Source organism: Ananas comosus, linkage group 9 (assembly GCF_001540865.1).
Source record: "Ananas comosus cultivar F153 linkage group 9, ASM154086v1, whole genome shotgun sequence".
In the NCBI taxonomy this organism is placed as follows: domain Eukaryota; kingdom Viridiplantae; phylum Streptophyta; class Magnoliopsida; order Poales; family Bromeliaceae; genus Ananas; species Ananas comosus.
In genome coordinates this window covers 12,060,080-12,078,843 of record NC_033629.1, presented here as the reverse complement: position 1 = coordinate 12,078,843, position 18,764 = coordinate 12,060,080, and the positions used below count along the sequence as shown (strand labels likewise).

General features: G+C 35.4%; 3 protein-coding genes across 3 annotated transcripts; 2 read left to right on the top strand and 1 right to left on the bottom strand.

Annotated features, from left to right (window-relative positions):
• Nucleotides 218–8,288, top strand: LOC109715795 (chaperonin CPN60-1, mitochondrial-like). The gene is made up of 18 exons (XM_020240968.1): nt 218–385; nt 499–523; nt 2,172–2,303; nt 2,626–2,785; nt 3,002–3,177; nt 3,289–3,384; nt 4,528–4,632; nt 4,725–4,811; nt 4,949–5,038; nt 5,121–5,201; nt 5,291–5,359; nt 5,933–6,010; nt 6,132–6,227; nt 6,508–6,607; nt 6,684–6,787; nt 7,512–7,617; nt 7,717–7,795; nt 7,984–8,288. Exons 1-18 carry the CDS (start codon nt 348–350, stop codon nt 8,087–8,089), a joined length of 1,728 nt encoding a protein of 575 aa, XP_020096557.1. The 5' UTR covers nt 218–347; the 3' UTR covers nt 8,090–8,288.
• On the top strand, nt 9,045–11,718 carry LOC109715091 (photosystem I reaction center subunit IV, chloroplastic-like). Its single transcript, XM_020239895.1, has 3 exons — nt 9,045–9,490; nt 10,601–10,666; nt 11,478–11,718. The coding sequence occupies exons 1-3, from the start codon at nt 9,233–9,235 to the stop codon at nt 11,580–11,582; spliced, it is 429 nt and encodes a 142-aa protein (XP_020095484.1). The 5' UTR covers nt 9,045–9,232; the 3' UTR covers nt 11,583–11,718.
• On the bottom strand, nt 12,753–15,575 carry LOC109715090. The gene is made up of 4 exons (XM_020239893.1): nt 15,212–15,575; nt 13,875–13,979; nt 13,602–13,658; nt 12,753–13,338 (listed from the first exon to the last, which is right to left on the bottom strand). The coding sequence occupies exons 1-4, from the start codon at nt 15,440–15,442 to the stop codon at nt 13,012–13,014; spliced, it is 720 nt and encodes a 239-aa protein (XP_020095482.1). The 5' UTR covers nt 15,443–15,575; the 3' UTR covers nt 12,753–13,011.

Below are 18,764 nucleotides of genomic sequence, written 5' to 3'. Positions count from 1 at the left end.
GGACTTTTTTATTTGTTAAAATTGTTATTGACAGCAAAATGAAATCAAATGTACCTTGAAATGATTTTTTTTATCTTTACTGAACAATAATATAATAAAATAAAAATCTAATTAAACTTAAATTGGTCTTTAAAAAAAAATTTGAAACTGAAATTTTTTGAATTCATTTTCAGTGTCACGTGCCGTTGCTTGTAATTATAATAATAATAACAGTGCACTAAAACCCTAAACCCTGGTTCCTTTAAGACACTTCTAGACTCCTCTCCCTCCCTCTTCTTCATACACCAAATTCTCGTTTCTTCTTCAATCCCTTCGCTCGGAATCGCGTTCGTGGAGAGCTCCGCTTCATGTATCGCGTCGCCACAACCCTCGCCTCCAAAGCCCGGTATCATCATTTCCATTTACTTGCTCACAATGGATTTAGAGTTTAGGGTTTTATCGCTTTTTGATCATGTGAGCTTCTGGGGTCTTAATGATCTCTGCTTGTTTCTGTTGTAGGATCGCCGGGAACAGCAGTCGACAGGTGAGAATTGTAATCTGTTTGTGGGAATTAATTTCTTTTATGTTTAGTAATTGGTTCATCGCTTGGAAATTTTGCTAATTTGTTTTTTTTAAAAAAAAATTAGTTGTTTGCTTGAATTTGTTAGTTTTAATAACGTTAGTGGGATGTTTCTTGTTGTTTACTTCAATTTGGATATTAAAGATTGGATTGGAGAGGGTAATACGAGAGAGTGATTTTGGAGGTGAGGAAGGGTTTAGCAAATTTTGATGCTTCAGAAGTAAACTAATTCTACAGGCACCAGATTATCGCATCCTGTCTGGGAGGTGGGGATTGAATGATTGTTGGATCGAAGTATCCTGTTGTAGCCCACTGAACTCACCTTGACACCTTTGAGTCGCTAAACCTGTTGGGGAAAAACCGCAACGAATAATCCGATTGTGATAAAATCTAACTAATTTTGTGATTAAATAAATAAAATCTACTTACCGATAATCGCTAAATTCCAAAAAGAAATTGTGGAAGAAGAATATCAACAAATTGATCCGGAAGCGTGCGAGGCACTGTCCTAAAGCGTATTCCCGTCCTTTGTGCGGGATTAACCGGAAACACCGCCCCAAGATACGACCGGTACTCCTCCTACGGACACGAACGCGGAAGAGGTAGACGAAGCTTCTTTCAACGCCCGGCGACGAAAGAAATTAATTAAATGAGAGAAAGTGAAAATCATAAAACAAATTTCTCAAAATCTGTCACCCCTGTAAACATCAATAGTAAATCCAAATATATATATATAGAGAGAGGACCCAAGTAGGAACGTTGGACTCCAACGTTAACTTCCTTTTAATTAGCCACCTCTCCGTATTAATTAGCTACGTGCACACCTTCCGCACTTGCACGTAGCGCGGGGTGCGTAACAATCTCCGCCCCTCGCGCGCGATCGCGAGCGCGCGTAGCGAGCGAAACAATAAGAAAATAAATAAACCGTAATAAATAAAACAAATAAATAATTAATAAACATTAAAAGATTTTGAATTTTTATTAACAAAACCCTCCTTCCCCTGCATTCTTCGTGTCTTATCATGTTGAATCCTATCCTAGTTGCTACTCAACATTCTATCTTGTCTTGCACTAGTTGAATTTTGATGATAGTGTAATGGGTATAGTCAAGGATTTAAGTGCCGTGGCATGGGGTCGTGCTGTAAACTTACTGGCACGGTATAGCACCCTGCATGTCGGATAGTGCCGATGCATGCCGATCACAAAAAATACATATATGCTGACACATAATGGTATGAAATATTTATTTGTTTAAGCAACAACATACTCTAATTGCTTATTATGTATCTTTATTAAATCTTTTGAATTTTATTGAGAAAATTACTGACTAATTTAAAGAATATAGAGTTTTAAGTTATACCATCGGCACAGGGGGCTGTATCATGCCGATATTTTATTGCCACGATACGGCACGGTGAATACGGCCCGTGCCGATAGGTACTTAAATCCTTGGGTATAGTTTTACAGATCAATTGTGGCTCTTTTTTTGGTTTGGTTTGTTTTGTACTATTTCTGAGTTATCTACTTATAACCGTTACTGCAGATTAGGCCTTTGTACTTTGGTTTGATCTCGGCTGTTATATGAGTCATTTGCGTTTAATGATTGCTGCAGATTGGAAGTAGGATAGCTTGGAGCAGAAACTATGCGGCCAAGGACATCAAGTTCGGAGTAGAGGCTCGTGCATTGATGCTTAAGGGAGTTGAGGAGTTAGCTGATGCGGTGAAAGTGACAATGGGACCCAAGGTATGGCTACGGGCTTGGTTCAAGAGTGGTGGTTGTTGATTGGATTGATGATAATTGGACAATGTTAATATACATGAACTTGTGCTATCTATGCAATTGTAATAATGTTGAATACCGTAACACTGTCTCCCTAGGCAATCAAGTTACATAGGTAGTCCGTAATAGCCTATTTGTTAACAAGTTTAAACTTTCTAATACAATATTGGAATATTTATCCCCTCTTATATTTGAATTATTTTATCATGGTGCTATCTCACTTAATTTTTTTCAATCCTCGTTTTGTCCTTCTGCATGACTAGTTCGATTCAATTGTGTGATATAGGGCCGCAATGTTGTGCTGGAGCAAAGTTTTGGTGCCCCAAAAGTTACAAAGGATGGGGTGACTGTTGCTAAGAGCATTGAGTTCAAAGATAGGGCCAAAAATGTTGGTGCAAGCCTTGTTAAGCAGGTTGCTAATGCAACAAATGATGCTGCTGGTGATGGTACGTTTAAATTCACATATTCATTCCATTTATGATTCCTCCTTTTTCTTGTATAACATTTTCTTTGATATAGAAAATAAAGTTATTAACTCACATTTGTGCCCATTAAGTTATTCTTCCATACATGGAAGCATTTAATATGTTCTTAAATTTCCAGATTGTCATATTTTATATCATCTGTTTACTTGGGCTAACTCTTTCATGCACTATTTCCAGGTACAACATGTGCCACTGTCCTTACACGAGCAATATTTGCTGAAGGATGCAAGTCAGTGGCCGCTGGAATGAATGCAATGGATCTGAGGCGTGGCATCACAATGGCTGTTGACACTGTGGTAAGCAACTTAAAAAGCAGGGCAAGGATGATAAGCACATCGGAGGAGATAGCACAGGTACTTTAGTTTCGTGTTTAGAATAATTTAGACTTGTAAACACTGGTTAGGTTACTCAGAGTTGCTTAAGGTAATCTAGTTCTCTTACTAATTTTATCTTTCCTTTGAAAGGTCGGTACCATATCGGCCAATGGAGAAAGAGAAATTGGTGAGCTAATAGCAAAAGCTATGGAAAAAGTTGGCAAAGAGGGTGTTATAACCATTGCAGTAAGTCATGATATTTAGGTTGGTTTTTCTTGTAGAATTGATGATTAGATGTATTGCATTAATGGATCTGTGGTTTTATCTCATGCCACATTTCACGATATTTGTTGCTGTATGTACGCCTAACTATGAGTGAAACATATTGTGGCTCTGACTATGTTGAACCAACTAGACTTGGTGTACTTTTTTACATGGGAATCTCTTGAGGTTTTTCATCCCTGGAGGCTGGAGGCACAGTTATCAATTAAATGTTTCCTTGTTTCTCCACATTGTTGAATTGTGTATTGCTAGAAGGGATGCATGACTTAGTTTCATGTTTTGTAATGAGATAAACATAATTAGTAGATGTCTTTCTTGCTTTTTATTTAGGGTGCGTTTGGTTCGCATTATGAAAGATTACTAGGAATAAAAGATATCCGAGAATCTTATTTCTATTAATCCTATTACTAAGAATGTGGAATTCCTGTGTTTGGTTCGCACGGTAATATTAATTAGCCATGTTATTTAATATTACAAAAAATATACAATTAATTAATTAATTAATTTAATTAATTTTAGATAATGTTACCAAAAGTTTCAACATCTTTTTAGAAAAAAGGGAGAGAGAGTATAAGTTAGAGAGAGAGAGCATAATTAAAAAAATAGAAAGAAAAATATAGTCGAAATTAGAGGGAGTGAGAGAGTTGAAATTTTAGAAAGAGAGAGAGAGAGAGAAAGCTTAGTTTAGAGAGAGAAAAAAAGTTGAATTTTAGAGAGAAAAATAAGTTTAGAGAGAGATATAAGGTTAGAGTGTAAAGAAAAATAATATCAATTAGCCGGCGGGTAGGAAGAAAGAAAGAGATTAGACATATTATGATTACCCCAATCCATTAATATGGGGATACCCACCCTCCCTCAAGGGAATGAGATTAGTACTTTGGGGTGAATCTTATTCCCAAGTGAATCCAATATTACCAACTAGATTACTTAGCGCGTTTAGCCAAACACTGTCATATTTTTTTATTCCCATTGGATTATTAGGAATCTTTAAAAGATAGCGCGAACCAAACGCACCCTTACTGTCATCTGTTAGTTTTTCTTCGTCATCTCCATCATATGCTAAGTTTCCCTTTCAATATGATTGCTGACTTGTTTATCTTCCTTCAGGATGGTAATACACTGTATAATGAATTGGATGTTGTGGAAGGAATGAAGCTTGATAGAGGTTATATATCGCCTTACTTTGTCTCTAACGCAAAAACTCAGAAATGTGTAAGAGACTGTTTCTTAGTTATATTTTTGGTCGCCATTGTTCAAATCTGAAGTTCTTCCTGCTTAACAACTTCTGTTGCAAATTCTTGTAGGAATTAGAAGACCCCCTTATTTTGATATATGAAAAGAAAATATCAAGCATTAATGCGGTGGTTAAACTATTGGAATTAGCCTTAAAGGTATGCATTTGTTTTTTTCCTTTTAACCCTATCAATATGCACTCATAGGAGTATGGGCTGCTTGAGATTTTTTGGTGAAAAAGTTAATTGGACTTTAACACACAGTATCTCACACTGGATCTTCTTATGTTATTCAGAGACAAAAGCCGCTGCTTATTGTTGCTGAAGACGTCGAAAGTGATGCACTGGCGACTGTCATTCTTAATAAGCTTCGTGCAGGCATTAAGGTTTCAACTTCCAAAAAATCACTTTTGTTATAGATAATCTTAGATTAGACAATCTTTTTGCTAAATAATAAGTTATTTATAGGTCTGCGCCATTAAAGCTCCTGGTTTTGGGGAGAATAGGAAAGCCATTCTACAGGACCTTGCTATACTTAGTGGGGGTGAAGTGAGTTTAAGCTGCTTGTTTGATATATGTTGCTCATTTACTGGATGTAGTTACTGACAGATTTCTTGTTTTAAATTTGTCTTGTTTAGCTCATAACAGAAGAGCTTGGAATGAATCTTGAAAAGGTTGAGCCTCACATGTTTGGTACATGTAAAAAGGTGATGTATCCTAGCATTTGTGAGCCTTATCTGGTTCGGTTTTGCGTTCTATGCCATTGTTTTTAACGTGAAAATTCTTTATACTTTTTCCTTATTTGTAAACTCAGTTCTACTTTATTTTATTAGTGTGAGTATGATGACTGTTATTTGTTTTTTTTTTTCCCAATGTGCAAAATGGGGCTTTTACAGATATCTTTGTGAAATATATAATTTACACATAAAATTTTGAATTTTCATATATATGCCCTTCAAAAGTTTGCTTCTCGTAAAGAAAATCCCTTATGATAAGTTGGGGAAACATCCAATTCATGGATGGAAGGTGATCTCGTAGTAGAAAAAGCTTCTGAAGAAGGACATTTTGTATGCAGAGAGTATGTATGTAGGAAAATATTATTTTGAAGGGCATATGTATTAATGTTCGGAGTATGTAAGGGAATATATATGTAAAATAGATTATTCTACTACAGTATGTAATAATCTCTTTTGAATTCTAGATTAACTTTGATAATTTACTACAAACATGATTAAATGAAATTTTGCATATCGCAACCACATACTTTGCAATTATTACAGGTGACAGTATCGAAAGATGACACTGTTATTCTGGATGGGGCTGGTGATAAGAAGGCTATTGAAGAAAGATGCGAGCAAGTTTGTGCCCTTCTTTATTGTTAAATTCCTTGATTACATGATTTTTTTCTAAAAAAATTATTATCTGATTCTTCTGGTTGATGAAATTCTACGTTTGAATGCTTGATCTATGTTATGACAGCTGAGAGCTGCTATCGAAGCAAGCACCTCTGACTACGATAAAGAGAAACTCCAGGAAAGATTAGCGAAGCTTTCGGGAGGTGTTGCCGTCCTAAAGGTACTCCATTTCCTTGTTAATATTTTTGATCCTTTTGCCACGATATTGATTATGATAAATCTCTGGAAGATTTTTCCACTTTTTATAGCACATGTGGTTCTCTTTGGTATTCATTCAATCCATTGGTCGAGAGGAGGGGATTAGTTAGCATGTTAAGGAAATAGATTGTGTAGGATGATTGAAATGGTGATTGCTAAATTTGTTGATAACCTCTTAAGCTGAAAGGAAATCTAGTAGGACAGTTTCACCCGTGATTCGTTTATTCTTATCTATTATACAGATTGGAGGAGCAAGTGAAGCCGAAGTTAGTGAGAAGAAGGATAGAGTGAATGATGCTCTTAATGCTACCAAAGCTGCAGTAGAAGAGGGTATCGTGCCAGGTATATTATAAATTGTGCATTTTGCCAAGTAATGGTCTTGTTATTCTTATGGTGACAGTAAGTGCATTTATTGAAGGTGGTGGTGTTGCACTTCTCTATGCTTCAAAGGAGTTGGAGAAATTGGAAACAGCTAATTTTGATCAGAAGATTGGGGTCCAAATAATTCAAAATGCACTTAAGGTTTGAGTATTTCATATGCGAATTTTGTTGAATGGTTTAAGGACATTCTACATTGAACTTTGGGGCTGTCTTTGCTTTCCACTTTATTTTATTTTAGTTTTTTTTTTTTTAAAAGCTAAACTCTATTGGACTTCAGGTAGCATAGCAATCCCTGCATTTCGCGAGTAAACAACAGTCGATGACCGGTAATGGCTAACAATCGTTTGACTTCTGTCTAATTGATCCATCAGTCTCCCTCCTAAATAAGCCAGAATCATCCTTTCTTACTCGGTATTAGGTGGAGAAAATGGTGAACTAATCGAATTGAGTCAAAAAGATTTGGGATTTTGAACTCTATAATCAGTGTTGACGGGAAATATTGTTAAGTGAATGTTATTCATATAGTAAACCCTAGAAGCCTACAGCCGGTTACATAGGCTTTTATTAAGTCAGAACATGAGCATCGGAAGAATGTAACCACCAGAGATGCTCTTCATGTTTAGATCTTGGTCATCTGCTGATGCTGTATGGAGATTGCTATAGAACCTGAATTCCAGAGGAGAGTTTGGGCACAAACACAAATATTATTAAAAAAAAAGATGTTGAAAGTGAAAACACCCCTAATGTATTGCATATTAAAATATAATTTGGCTTTGGTGAATCTATAGCTTGGGATGTACACATTCTTTACTGGATAACTTTCCTATTCGTGGCATTAAATTAAGCTTGTTAAACTACTTTCTAGACCCCAGTGCACACCATTGCTTCCAATGCGGGAGTAGAAGGCGCAGTGGTTGTGGGCAAACTTCTGGAGCAGGATAACCCCGATCTTGGTTATGATGCGGCCAAAGGTTTTCCTCTTTCTAACATCTTCTATCTTCACTATTATTTATTTGGGGTTACTACTAATCAAATTATTTCTTTATTTTATGATGTATTTAATTGTGAAGGTGAATATGTGGACATGGTAAAAGCAGGCATCATCGACCCGTTGAAAGTTATTAGAACTGCACTGGTGGACGCTGCGAGGTAAGAAATTAAGATTTGGGTACAACTGAAGTGATTAGATTCTACCCTACGGATGCTTACGGAAAGCGAAGGGTATAATTTATTGTAGTATCTAGAGAAAATGAATTGTGTGTTAAGAGAAACTTCTAGGCATTTGTGACATATAATTCAGTGAGCTGAATCCAATTTTCCTATTTGGTGCAATTCAGTGTTTCATCATTGATGACGACGACTGAGGCGGTGGTCGTGGAACTGCCGAAAGAAGAGAAGGACGTGCCTCCGATGGGTGGCGGCATGGGAGGAATGGATTATTAGAATGCATGCCCCTACATTGCAGATAAGGGTTTCCGAGGCCCAGATTTAGTCGGTAGCACTGGAAGAGAGACTAGTGTTAGGAAATTCACTTCTGCCCCTGGAAGGATGATTTTCACTATAACTGTATAAACTAGTTCTCTCCTTGCTGAGGAACTAGTCAGGTTTCTGTAAGATAGTTATATCAAGTTTTTTTTTTTTTTTTCAAAAAAAAAAACTATTCTCTTTTTTCTTTTGTTTGCTTTAATTAATCTTAAACTATGGTCTGTGTATAGCAGTTCCTTTTTCTTATAATTTGGAGATCGAAATGTCTGATAGAAAAATGTCTTGGCTTATATGTGAGAGTTGGCTCTTAAAACCAGATTAAAGTGAAGGTGTCTTTTTTAGGTGGGAAATTGGGTATTTGACGAGTAAAATGTCTTGAGCAAAAACAAAGTTTAAAAAAAAAAAAAAAAAGAGCTACTGGAAAGAGCTCAACTTGAATGCTGCGGTTGTTCTTCCAGGCAAATCTGGTCTTAATAATGTTGGTCCTATCAACGTATGAATTGGACCTCTTGATTTTTTTCGTAGTAGTATTAGTTGGTTGGTATTCTTATTTTGAAAATTCTTCAGTTACCACATTGCGATCAAAAATTTAAATTTTAAGTTCTAATATTATTATTATTATTATTATTATTATTATTATTAATCTACTGAGATCAACTTATGTTGTTCTATTTTTCTTTTTTCTTTTTTTTTTTGGAGCGTAACTATGTTAAAATTATCAAATTTATCGCACTTGTGTGTACTAATGCGAGCGTAACTATGTAAATATCAGAGCTTTAGATGTTCCCCCTCTAAATGAGTAGCGGAGGAGGATGAGGCTATCCACACGGAGTAGATAGGACGCCACGTGGCAACACCCCATAAGTGGAAATCACCCACACCAAAGCTCCAGACAATCTGGTACTTCATCTGAGGCCATTAGAATCTCTCCTCTATCTCTCTCTCTCTCTCTCTCATCCAAAAAAACAAAGGAAAAAAAAACCATTAACGTATCCATCGATCATCATCTAAAGAGAGTAGTGTCATAGAGAGAGAAAGAGAGAGAGAGAGAGAGAGAGAGAGAGAGAGAGAGAGAGAGTACGTACGTAGTAGTAACTGTTCATGGCGACCACCAACATGGCCTCGGCCGCATCAAGCTTCGTGCTCACCTCGGCCATCCCCACCACAAACACGTCCGCACGTGCCAACTCCCTCTCGTTCCACAAGCCCGGGAGGAGGATGGTGGTGGTACGAGCCGAGGAGGAGGCGGCGGCGGCACCGCCGCCCACCCCAGCCCCGGAAGGTGGTGCCAAAGCCTCCCCCGCCGCCGCCGTCAAACCCCCGCCGCCGCCCCCCATCGGCCCCAAGAGGGGAGCAAAGGTTCGCATGCATGCGGTGTCTGTTTGAATGTCGGAATAAGTTGCGCAGCAAAAATTTATGAGTCAATTTATTTAAATATCAAAATAAATTGTCCAGCAGTATTCTATTCCATATGATAATTTTCAATGATGATTGAAATTTAGGAGAATACTCAAAATGTTTAGAATAAAATAGCATATTCGACTTTTAAATAATTTTTTTAAAAATTAAATTATGTCGTAAATAAAACATATTATTTTATTACAACTATAGGTGCCGAGATTTTTTAATGCTCTTACCTTCCAATTACCCAATAAAATTTTCATACCGAATAAGTTATTATGAAATAAATTATTCCGACATCTAAATAGGATTTAATATCTTTTTGTGCATTTCACATAAATAATTTATTATTCTTGCTTTTTTAAATCAGGTACACAAATATATATACCATGGCCTGTAAATATAAGCTTTTGAATTGGTTTGAGCTTGTTAACTTTGTATTCAAGCTTGGTTCATAACTCTCTCAAACCATCAATTGATGGAATACAATATAATACATAAAGCATTACATCTATAGTAAGTATATATATATATCTATAGAACTAGGCGGAATACTACCAACAGCACCAAGTTATCGGTGCTATTAGGTTTTCGGCCTTTGGATGAAGGAATATACGGTTAAAATGATGTGAGCTTTCCAGGATTGAGTAAGTTGTTGGTTGAATCGTATAATAATGAGTGAAACTAGTCAAAGGATTAAATCTAACAGTGAAAAACTCTATAGTACCAAATACTTGGTGCTATCGATAGTATTCGAGCTGGACTCTATATCTATATATACATCTGTATATATATTATGCTAACTTATATGAGTTTTAATGGCATGATCTTTATTCTATTATAATGTTCTGGCACAAAATTAGGTAGTTTCTTTGAAGGCTTGGATGTCTGTTTTTCTCTAAATAATTCTTGTATGTAGTTGCTTTAACACATCATAAAATTTCTATTTTTATTTAGCAACAACTTAAACTTTGGTTTATTAGCATATGCATAATAAGACTTAAAAGCATTTTATTTGATAAGGTTAGTTTCATACTTTCATCAAGTGTCTACTTGTTGCTTCTTCAGGTAAAGATTCTGAGGAGGGAATCTTATTGGTACAATGGCATTGGATCAGTTGTCACTGTGGATCAGGTACTCTATGCCTATATGTTCTTATTTTATTCTTTTTTTTTTTTTATTGTTTTGTTTTGTTTTTCAATAAAGAATGTCTCTATGTTCTTCTTTTAGTGATGACCATGTAGTATAGAGTTTAGATGAGGAATTACTTGATGGTTAACTCACTAACTACTCTTCTTGATATAGTGTAGGAAAGCATCCTGGTTGCTTTAGTAAGTTCTAATGTTGCTAAAACACTAGATTCAAGATTTCAAATCCAACTTTTGTATGGATCTAAGTATAAGAAAGTATTTGAATATCATAAGATAATCACATATCTTTTCCGGCTGAATGACACTTTCGGTTCTCAAACTATAAGATGTTCGACTGCGACACCTTGGTACTTAAATTTTAATTTATCATAATCTATGGTTCAAAATTTTTAAATTGTTGCAATTAAGTCCCACACTATAATTTAGTTAACTGAATGATAACGTGCCGCTATGTGGCATTAATGCGACAGTGTTGTAGTGTTGTGATTAATGACGTGGTAATAACTAAAATATCACATCATCGTCGTATTAGTGACGCATCATCAGCTAGTAATTAAAATTAGACTATGAATGTTAACAAAAGTTCAAGCCAAATATTGCAACCAATTAAAATTTGAGAACCAAAATATCACTTGCTTCATAATTGTGGGACCAAAAGTGTAATTTATCCTATTACATATGTTCATCTTAACATTGTAAGTTATATTAAGAGTTTTTTGTGTGTCCTTCATTTTTAATTTCTGTTTGATCTTCTTTAATATCCTAATAATAATTGAAACTTAAAAACTTTACAGGACCCTAAGACTCGTTATCCAGTCGTGGTTCGATTCAACAAGGTGAATTATGCCGGTGTTTCGACAAACAACTATGCTTTGGATGAAATCAAAGAAGTAAAATGAGCTCATTTTCTGAAGCATATCAGCCTCAATCTTGTGTAATGCATGTATTTTGTACAACCCCTTGTATGTGCTAAACTTGTCAATTTTTAGTTATTGCAATGCTATGAACACAATCATCTATTCATATTTAGTAGCATGTTTTATTTGTGCAGTTTCTACTAATCAAGATGATTTATCGTATCCCAAAAAATGAATTATACAACATATATACAATATACTTCTCACCAACCGATTTCTAAACAATCCTTCAGTAAACAAGAGATGTGTCGAACAATATGTTCACCTATCACAGTAGGTCTTCATAAGTGATTTTCTTTCCTCATTGTAACCTAGGAGTTTGATTTTAGTCCATTTTAAGACCCTCGAGATCATGATTCATCAGGATTACTATATCTTGTACCTGCAAAATGATTTATCTTATTCCAACAAAAATGACATTAAAGGCCGCATAAGCTGTGCGGCCCTAGACATCTCTTTGTACACCCATAAACCAGTTACCATAAGACCCTCAAGTAAACATAAGAGAAATGCAAGAGAAAATGCATGTAGGAGAGATATGCAGGACAATATGTATATAGAAAAGAAATTAGTTATGTCAGCATCAGTTGACTCAAACAGCTGGCTGCTCAGACTGTAAATTCGAGATTAACAGAATTTCGACCATACTGTTCTGAGAATGTCAGCAAAATCATCTTGAAATATATGAAGCGATACTGCAAGGATTGGTTACTGTACACAAGCACAAGTAACTGTGTAGATTTAGAATCAATCATCCATGATTGTGGAGTGTTTCATTTCTCTTTCTCTTTTCAACCAAAAAAGGAACAAGAAAAAGAAAAAGACAAAGAAAAAAAAAGAAAAGCTGAAGATCTCAATGACCTAACAAATTTCCAAAATTCCGCACAGACATTTCATTTAGCTACAATGAAAGATTGTAGTTCCATCTTTGTACAGATGGCAACATTAGCATGAACATAAGAGCGCACATCTTAAAACCACTACTCAGAGTCCAAGAGTGTAACAATCATCCTTACCAATGTCAATAATAAAAGTTTCATGGTTCCTTGTATGATCAAGTCCTTTCCTCACACTAGGTCTTTTGTGGTTGTAATCTTTTTACTGTGATAATATGGTTTCCACCGAAGGACTGCTAAGACTGCAGAAAGGATATGTGTAAAAGTTGGCTGGCCATAAAAGGTTTATTTGAAACATAAGAGATGTAGGTACTACTGTACAAAGTACATAGTATTATTTCTCGGTTGTATATACAGAGGAAAGTTCAACAAACTGGTTGTATATACAGAGGAAAGTTCAACAAACTGGTTGTATATACAGAGGAAAGTTCAACAAACTAATTTTACCTTCGACATACCATATATTACATGATACATACAAGTTTAGTTCTTAGTAGGGTAAACAAGCAATAGAGTCACCAGACAGGAAAGAGAGGACCTGTAATGCCTTTCTCTGCATCAGGAACACTGTTGTAGACATAAAGGTTGTTCGACATCTCCCAGCTCCAATCCTCCTTCCTCGAGACTCGCATTGGGGGCCACCGGTTGATCCTCACGTAGTGCTCCCTTATTTGCCCGTCGCCCACATAGCTCGTAACGATTGAGAAGGTGCACTCATGCCCGCCCCAAACTTTGTCGTCAGGGTCCGCAGTGTGAGACCCATTGAGGTGGAAGTAGCGGCGCATTGGCGGGCCTGTGCCCTTCCAGGAAGGGTCGAGGTTGCGCCAGTATTCTGGAGCTGTCTGCAGGTAACAGATGAGGGATTACTAATGTCACACCCCAAATAGTGGGCGATGATGAGTCCATGATTGCGAATACGTAGTAATTCTAAATCACGTCACGTTTTCAATCTACGCAGTGGATGGTGGATAGGAAATAGACTAGACACAAAGAAAACATGCAGTTGAATTGAGAAGCACATTGGCTTCTCTGACTTCTATTCAGGAAAGCATTCATATTGTAAGCATTAGACTATAAAATGAGTATAAAATCAAGCTACACGCACCTTTTTGAAACGATATTCCCAAACATGATCACAGAGATCATCCTTCGCTACGCGGGCCTGAAAACAAATGGAACCCAACATGTTAGAACCTCACCTAAGACTGAGAGATGAACATAGGGAGCAGAAAGAGAAATTAGAGGGAATCACTTTACTGAAACAATTACTGAGAGCTTTCTAAAGCAGAACTTGCAAAGGAAATGTTGTAATTTAATTATCTCAGGAAAAAACTTAGCTTATACACTCTAAGAAAAGTACTAAATATCTTTTTCTCACCCGTTGTCCATCCATGATGGACATAGAATAAACCGTCAATCTCGAGGCTCCACGTAACATTGACAAGCGGGGGATATGTGCCTTCCCCTTCCACAGTTCCTCACACTGCTAGCAGAGAATAATAATTATTCATTAAAATAGTCAACTGCACAAATATTACAGATGAAACAGAACAAATCTACATTTCAATGAATAACCAAGTACTGCTTTTAGAAGACAACATCACATATACTCAAAATCATGAGCATATCTAATTTACTTTCACTCAGTAGAAATATACTAACCACTTATATTGTGAGCCCAAATAACCCTCCATCGGATAAGAAAGAGATTATGACTAGAAATATAAGCATCAGAGACTCTAATACTAATAACCAGGCTTAAACACTTTAGGTTGACGGTTTGGGTGCAACGAGTTATTAATGCTAGTAAATTGAATCGTTATATTTGATATTAGCGCTAGTTTGCCAACCAAAAGTGTAAGATGAGTCTCATGCCGTCAAGTACATCAGGGTAGAAGTTCAGGTTTCATTTGATATCACTGTCATTTTATCTGCGGCATCCATTTGCTGACAAAATATAGAAATTCATGATATTACAAGTTAACCAACCAAAATAATAGAGAAGCACAGCTACTGAACACCCAATCACGCAGTATTTGCCTTTAGAAGTACAAAAAAGCATCTCCTTTCGTACCAATTTCAAAAATGCACCTATAATTCAGGTAACTTTACCACGGTTTTAGCCTCTAACAAGCCAAAGAGGAAAAAAAAAGCTTCAAATACCACCTCTATGATTTCGCACTTTCTCGCTTTAGTATCTTGTGGTTTAAAGTAGTTAGTACTCTGCGGTTTTATTTTTTATCTTTTCAGCAGTTTCTTCGTTAATATTTTGTTAAATTATATATGAAAAACTTCAGCTACTCACCTAAGTTTATCGAATATTCATTTTAATACCTTTAGTTTTAACTTTGTCTCTAATTTAACAAAAAAAAACAATAAAATTGATAATAAAAAGAAAAAAAAAGAAACTACAGGGTACCAAATTGATACACTTTAAACCATAGGGCAGTAAAGCAAAAAAGTGCGATACCATGGGGGTGGTATTTGAAGGTTTTTTTTTTTTCAAAAAAAAAAAACATTAGGGTTTGTAACAGGTAACTTCTACCACATTTTTCGCCTTTAACAAGCCAAAAAATTACGCATTAGGGCTAAGTAACAATCCAATCCCAAACGAGCAAACGATGAGCAACGGAAACAAGAAGCTAATTTCCGATTACGAAGGCGATCGAAAAGAGGGGGAGGAGGGGAACGAGACGAGCACGATGAATTCATCACCTTGGGAGCCCAGAGGCGGTCGCTCGTGGCGATCCCGTGCCACGCACGAGACACCGCCGCGGATCGTGCCACGCTGCGTGCGTCCGACGCCCCCAGCACCCTCTCCACCACGTCCGGCCCCAGCGCCGTCGCCGGGTCCCTCGCCTCCGCCTCCGCCCCCGCCTCCGCCTCCGCCGCACTCACTCTCCTCCTCCGCCTCTTCCCTTCCTCTATCTCCTCGGATTCCGCCATGGATGGGGCGGATCGAGGTCTCGGCGTGGGAGGGGGAGGGAGGGTGCGGAGGTAGGAGAAAGAGGAGGGGTTTGTAGCTTCTGTTTTTTAAGTAGTTTGTTAGTACGAGAGAGAGAGAGAGAGAGAGAGAGAGAGAGAAAGGGGGAGCGCGCGCTCAGGGAGACGGAGACAAAGGAAAAATTCTAGAATGCAATGGGTAGATCGATGACATGGCGTAACAAATTAATTAAATATTTTTTTTAGGAGTATATGTTTTATTTCGATTGAAAAAAATTATTTTTATTATATTTTTGTTTAAAAAGAAGAAATGTGATTGACTTGTTATTTATAACGTGGTGCAAGTGTGATAATGTAGAATTCCTCGACTTAAAGAGAGGAAATTGGAGTGTTGTGGAGTGTAAAAATTGGGTGGGCGTTCACACTGGATTTATACAGATTTGACTCTTAGGAATGAAAATTGATAGGTATTTTTGGAATTTAGCTCCCTAGGAAAAAACCAAAAAAAAAAAAAAAAAAAAAAATTCTAACAAATTCATATTTACACATATGATCCTTTTCTTACCACATAAGCATCACGTTTATTTATTTATTTTTTTTTTTTTTTGAGAGATAGATAGCACGCTATCCGCTTCGTTTATTTTATTTAGAAATAAACTTAACTGAAAATGTGAATCAACTAGGATTCGAACTTGGGACCTCGGGTACCAACCACCAAGTCCTTTGCCACTTGTATATTTTTAAATTAAACATAGTGAATGAATTGGCCCTCTTCTTACCACATAAGTATCACATTCATATTTTTAAGTTGAACACAGTAAATGAATTATCGTGTTTAAATACGATAATTAAATTATCGTATTCATATATGCACATTAGTCCCTCCTTTTTAATTTAGGGACGAAAAAATACGAAAAGAAACACTGTGATCCAATTACCGTACTTAAACACGGTGATTGAATCACTGTATTTAACTTAAAAATATCACTTAAACGCTCGCATGGTAAGAAAAGGACTGTTAATACAAATATAAATTTGTTAGGATCATTTATCAAAAAAAAAAATTTAGGTGGCTAAATTCAAAAAAAAAAAGAGTCCAAATAGATATTATTATTATTACTATTATTATATTATCTGCGATAATATTAGTATCTATATTCGATTTGGTGAACATCTTACATTAAAAATATTCGGATCCGACCAAAAGAGGGTGCGGATATGCTTTTTAAAAAGTCGAAAAAATTGAATATCTAAAAAGAAAAGATAGGAATATATGGATATTTGAATATTTTAGTAGTATTATTATATGTTTATATTTACTTATATTAATATATAAAGGGACTGATAATATATATAGTGGGCGAAAATAAAATAGTTTTTTTTTTTATTCTTCACTTATTTTATTATAAATTTTATATTAAAATTATATTTATACAAATATAAATTTTATATTTTATTTAATATAGTATAGCTATATAAAAAATTTAAACATAAGTTTGTTATTAATTTTAATTCATATTTATATATGCACATTAATATATATTATTATTTGAAAAATATTTGAATCCAAATCTGATTTATATCTGAATCCAAAAAATTATTGGATCGCATCCGAATATGTTTGGCGGATAAGACAATAAAAATTTAACATCCGACAGATACCTATATTCGAATTCGTGTCTGATCCGGTTTCTTCACCTCTAGATGGCAATGGCGCATGCCGTTAAAACAATATTGGACATTTGCAATTTCCTATGGTAAATTTTTGATAAAAATATATTATTTGATAATATTATAATATTGTAATATATTTTACCAAAAATTTTAATTTGCTCCTCCAAGGTTTAGGTCATTTTTATTTTGAGATATAATATTTAAAAAATTTATACTCAGTTATTCTATGATTTATTTTTATTTCATCATAAAATATTATTACTAAATTGAATCTTAATATTTCATCAGGCTCTTCATCTACCAAATCCTATACTTCTTAAGAAAATCTTGTAAATACATCCATGCAGATGTTTACGCATAGAAACAGTACCTAAATAATTTTGCTGCATTTAACTCATACTTGAGAATTATAGTACTTGGCAATGTTTTAAAATCCGTATACCTTTGCCATCTGAAGATATTTCAGGGTTACAGATTACCGATTCAAGCAGTAAAAAATTTAACCATTGAGTTGAATGAAATACGATCAGTCTGTATTTATATTATATTATATAATATTATATATATAATATAGTATATATATAATCTGGGCTTGTGCTGTAAAGTAGCAATACTTAGTGGTTGTAGATTTTTTCCGTGGGAAGAATATACTATTTGATCATTTTCACTTGACAGCTTGATGCTTTTAAAAAGATAGAAACCAAATGTATATATATATATATATATATATAGTCCGGCTACTATGCTATTAATAGCATAAAGCACTTGGTGCTACCAAGTTTTCCGTCGTTAGATCTACCCTTTTGATCATTTTCACCCGTTAGATCATACTATTCAACCAACCACCCACTCAACCCTAGGGGGCCCACATCATCCTAACCGCACATCTCTTAATCCAATGGCCAAAAACCTGGTAGCACCAATGACTTGGTGCTATTAATAATATAGTAGCCTAGTTCTATATATATATATAGTCCGGCTATTATACTCTTATAAGTATAGTCCCTTATGTACTCATAAGTTTTTCGCTGTTAGATCTACTTCTTTGTTTAAAATGCATATTTAAAAAAAAAATGTTGCAAAATTTTAATTAATTATTAAAATATATAATAATAAGAAGAAAGCGTATTGGATCACGGTTCGACCGGCACGCCAGGTCGGATCAACATCAACCTGGGTTTTAAAACATCGTTATCTAGCTCTGGGATAAGAGAAGATAAGGGAATGTGGTCGTGGGTTGTGACCTCATTCTCGTCGCAGTCGAGCTTATCACCTCGGGTAGGTCGGCAGGCTCTGCGTGGGCGACCGCATGCGACATGCGAATCCCGTGGATTCACGTGCATGTCACGTGACGATGTAGTGTTTGGACCCTAGTTACTTAATTCGTGAATTATTCACGAATTATTGAAAATTCAAATTAAACAGTTCGTTTACGATTTTTTTTCAAAAAAAGAAAATTATTCATGAATTTTTGGGCCAGCCGAGTTATTCACGAATTATTAAAAATATGAATTAAAAACTTATAGTTTTTATTTTTAAATATAAATTATCTTATATTTTATATCTTATAATTTTATACCGTATCCGTTTTTTAAACCGAATTTTTCAACGAATTTAAAAATTAGAAAATAAATTTTATGCGTACTATATC

Bases quoted from the DNA above. Each gene is read 5' to 3' on its own strand.
- LOC109715795 (XM_020240968.1), top strand. From the start codon at position 348: ATGTATCGCGTCGCCACAACCCTCGCCTCCAAAGCCCG. The intron at 386-498 runs GTATCATCATTT...TTTCTGTTGTAG, and splicing joins ACCCTCGCCTCCAAAGCCCG to GATCGCCGGGAACAGCAGTC. The intron at 2,786-3,001 runs GTACGTTTAAAT...CACTATTTCCAG, and splicing joins AAATGATGCTGCTGGTGATG to GTACAACATGTGCCACTGTC.
- LOC109715091 (XM_020239895.1), top strand. From the start codon at position 9,233: ATGGCGACCACCAACATGGCCTCGGCCGCATCAAGCTTCGTGCTCACC. The intron at 9,491-10,600 runs GTTCGCATGCAT...TTGCTTCTTCAG, and splicing joins GCCCCAAGAGGGGAGCAAAG to GTAAAGATTCTGAGGAGGGA. The intron at 10,667-11,477 runs GTACTCTATGCC...AAAACTTTACAG, and splicing joins CAGTTGTCACTGTGGATCAG to GACCCTAAGACTCGTTATCC.
- LOC109715090 (XM_020239893.1), bottom strand. From the start codon at position 15,442: ATGGCGGAATCCGAGGAGATAGAGGAAGGGAAGAGGCGGAGGAGGAGA. The intron at 13,980-15,211 runs GTGATGAATTCA...CTCTGCTAGCAG, and splicing joins ACCGCCTCTGGGCTCCCAAG to TGTGAGGAACTGTGGAAGGG. The intron at 13,339-13,601 runs GTGCGTGTAGCT...TGTTACCTGCAG, and splicing joins GGGAATATCGTTTCAAAAAG to ACAGCTCCAGAATACTGGCG.